The 2,177-nt window shown below is 35.9% G+C and overlaps 1 protein-coding gene across 4 annotated transcripts in view; it reads right to left on the bottom strand.

The window, feature by feature from the left end:
- Nucleotides 1-209: 209 nt before the first annotated feature.
- The window catches only part of LOC119594713 (gamma-tubulin complex component 2-like), a 15,511-nt gene continuing 13,543 nt past the window's right edge, over nt 210-2,177 (bottom strand). For all 4 annotated transcript variants that reach the window (XM_037943770.1, XM_037943773.1, XM_037943769.1 and 1 more), the window contains 2 exons: nt 1,067-1,233; nt 210-824 (listed from right to left, as the gene is read on the bottom strand). In XM_037943770.1, the coding sequence (XP_037799698.1) occupies nt 722-824; nt 1,067-1,233 (270 nt within the window). In that variant the 3' untranslated portion in view covers nt 210-721. The remainder of the gene's footprint in view (nt 825-1,066; nt 1,234-2,177) is intronic.

Below are 2,177 nucleotides of genomic sequence, written 5' to 3'. Positions count from 1 at the left end.
AATTGATAAACAGAGAATTATCTAAATAAAAGATACAGATTTATTCATGTATTCAGAAAATCTTATATACATCCACATGGGGTTAAAAGATTCACTATAGTGTTAAATACCACTCAGTTTCCACACCTGCATTTTCTATATCAAGAAATCTTCCTCAAATAGAGGAGTCGCGATATGCAAATGAAAGGGATTCGTGAAAAGAAAATGCAATAATCTTACATATTTTACTTTGTTATGGTCCATTTACATAACTTTATCACTGGCATAAAATAGTTCTCTCTATATTTTACTTATTTTGTAAAAACATGAAAATAATGATAATAAGCACAAATCAGACAGTCAATGAGAAAACAACATAACACTAAAAGAGATACACTGAAAGCATGTAAGCGTTTCATTTCTTTTCACTGAATATGCACTTCGAGAGAATACAAACTGGGTATTCCTATTTAAAGCATTCTTAATACCTTGACCTCAGAATAACTTCAATTTCTGTGTTGGAGATAAAGCCTTTAGCTTGTGCTTCAACAGTCCAACTGAATCAAAGCACCAAATAGACAAAACTCTTTGCGGCATTCCACCATTTTAAATCATTACAAAAGAAAAGAACTTCTTGAGTGAAACCCATTATAATTCTGTCTCCAGTTCACATCTGAACTTCGATGAATACAAGATGGTGCTTTCAGCTGCTCCTTCCAACAGACATTTCAGTATGAGGCTTTCACCCCGACACTGGCCCACTGATGTACTCGAGAGAGGCCTCGGGGGAGGTGGCCATGCGCAGGTGTTCGTGTTTCTTTGCGTAGTAGGCATTGAAGTCTAATCTGTAAATGGATTATGGGTCATTACATGTACATTGTTTTATTTACTGTACATATACTCACCTTACCATTATGTACTCAATACACAATGACTATAGGGTGATTTAAATTCAATGACATGATTAAAACTGTTCAAAAGCTAGCAAAATTACTAAAAAGATACCACTAATAACAATGAAGATAATCAAGATGTTACTGACGATAAATATTAAAAATAAATAAAGGAAAAAAGTTCTAGGGCTTACCTATAAATCACATTGACCAGCGCATCATTGTAGTTGTCTCTCCCCATTTCCGAGATCTTCTCCATCAGAGTGTAAATCATTCCGGAGAACTGAAGCTCAAAGCGCGAAATAGTCTGCTCGAAGCTCTGGCTATCTTCATGCGTAGTTGCTGCTGGCTCTGGCGACTCCTTGCATATGTAAAGCATTATGCAATTAATCACAAAGTCTAAATATAATCAAGTCATTATGCATTCATATCATAAAACTTTGTCAAGAAACTTAAATGTATATCAAACACTAGGTTCACAGTAAAGGATTCAATGAATTAAAAATACTGAATTAAAATATACAAGCAATAGGGGACATGACAGGCATAACAGGTAGCTTCTTCTACAGCATAGGCTCGTACTTCAGCTACCTAAGATGGCAATGAAAAAGGCTAAATTCTCTTTGTGTATGCTGGCTTACATTTTCTTCCTTTCCTTTCTCAATGTGTGTATCATGCTTGTGTCTATGCTTAAAACAGATTCCTCTGTGTCGCACTTTAAATGCATTTCCTCTCACATGAATAGCTTATAAGCTCTACTTGCATGAGCAGTAACTAAAGCATCTATTCATGTGTGTTTAATCTGAGAGAAAAAAATATATATATACATACAGGTTTTCCCAGCACACTTAATCATAATATTTCACACATAAAACACCTCCACTTGAGTATTTCTGCCATCTTCTATGTCTATAACCTGCTCACTCTAGCCCTTGAGAGACAATCAAAACTTCTAACAGTTACAGAAGTTTCTCATAAAATACCAAACTCTCCAAACCCTTCACTTTAAATATAAATGCACCAAATAAATGACAAGAGTAAAAGGGCTGTGAAAACTATTACAGCAAATAATAGGCCCCCTTTGACACATGCAGTACTGAGTTAGCCCACAATACTGCTGCATTAAGGAGGGTGACACAACAACCTATCCCACTACTACAGGAACAGTGACAGCTGGTAACAGTGGGAGCTTCTCATGTTCCGAGTTGGGTGAAAACACAGGCCAACCAAGTGGAAAGTCTACACATTACCTAAGAGCAAGCCAGATGCTAGTAAAGTTTTAAGATCATTTTTACTTGGTACAAT

This window comes from Penaeus monodon, chromosome 34 (genome assembly GCF_015228065.2).
Source record: "Penaeus monodon isolate SGIC_2016 chromosome 34, NSTDA_Pmon_1, whole genome shotgun sequence".
NCBI classification, from domain to species: Eukaryota; Metazoa; Arthropoda; class Malacostraca; order Decapoda; family Penaeidae; genus Penaeus; species Penaeus monodon.
The sequence above is the reverse complement of the archived record's forward strand: the minus strand, read 5'-3'. Positions and strand labels throughout refer to the sequence as shown.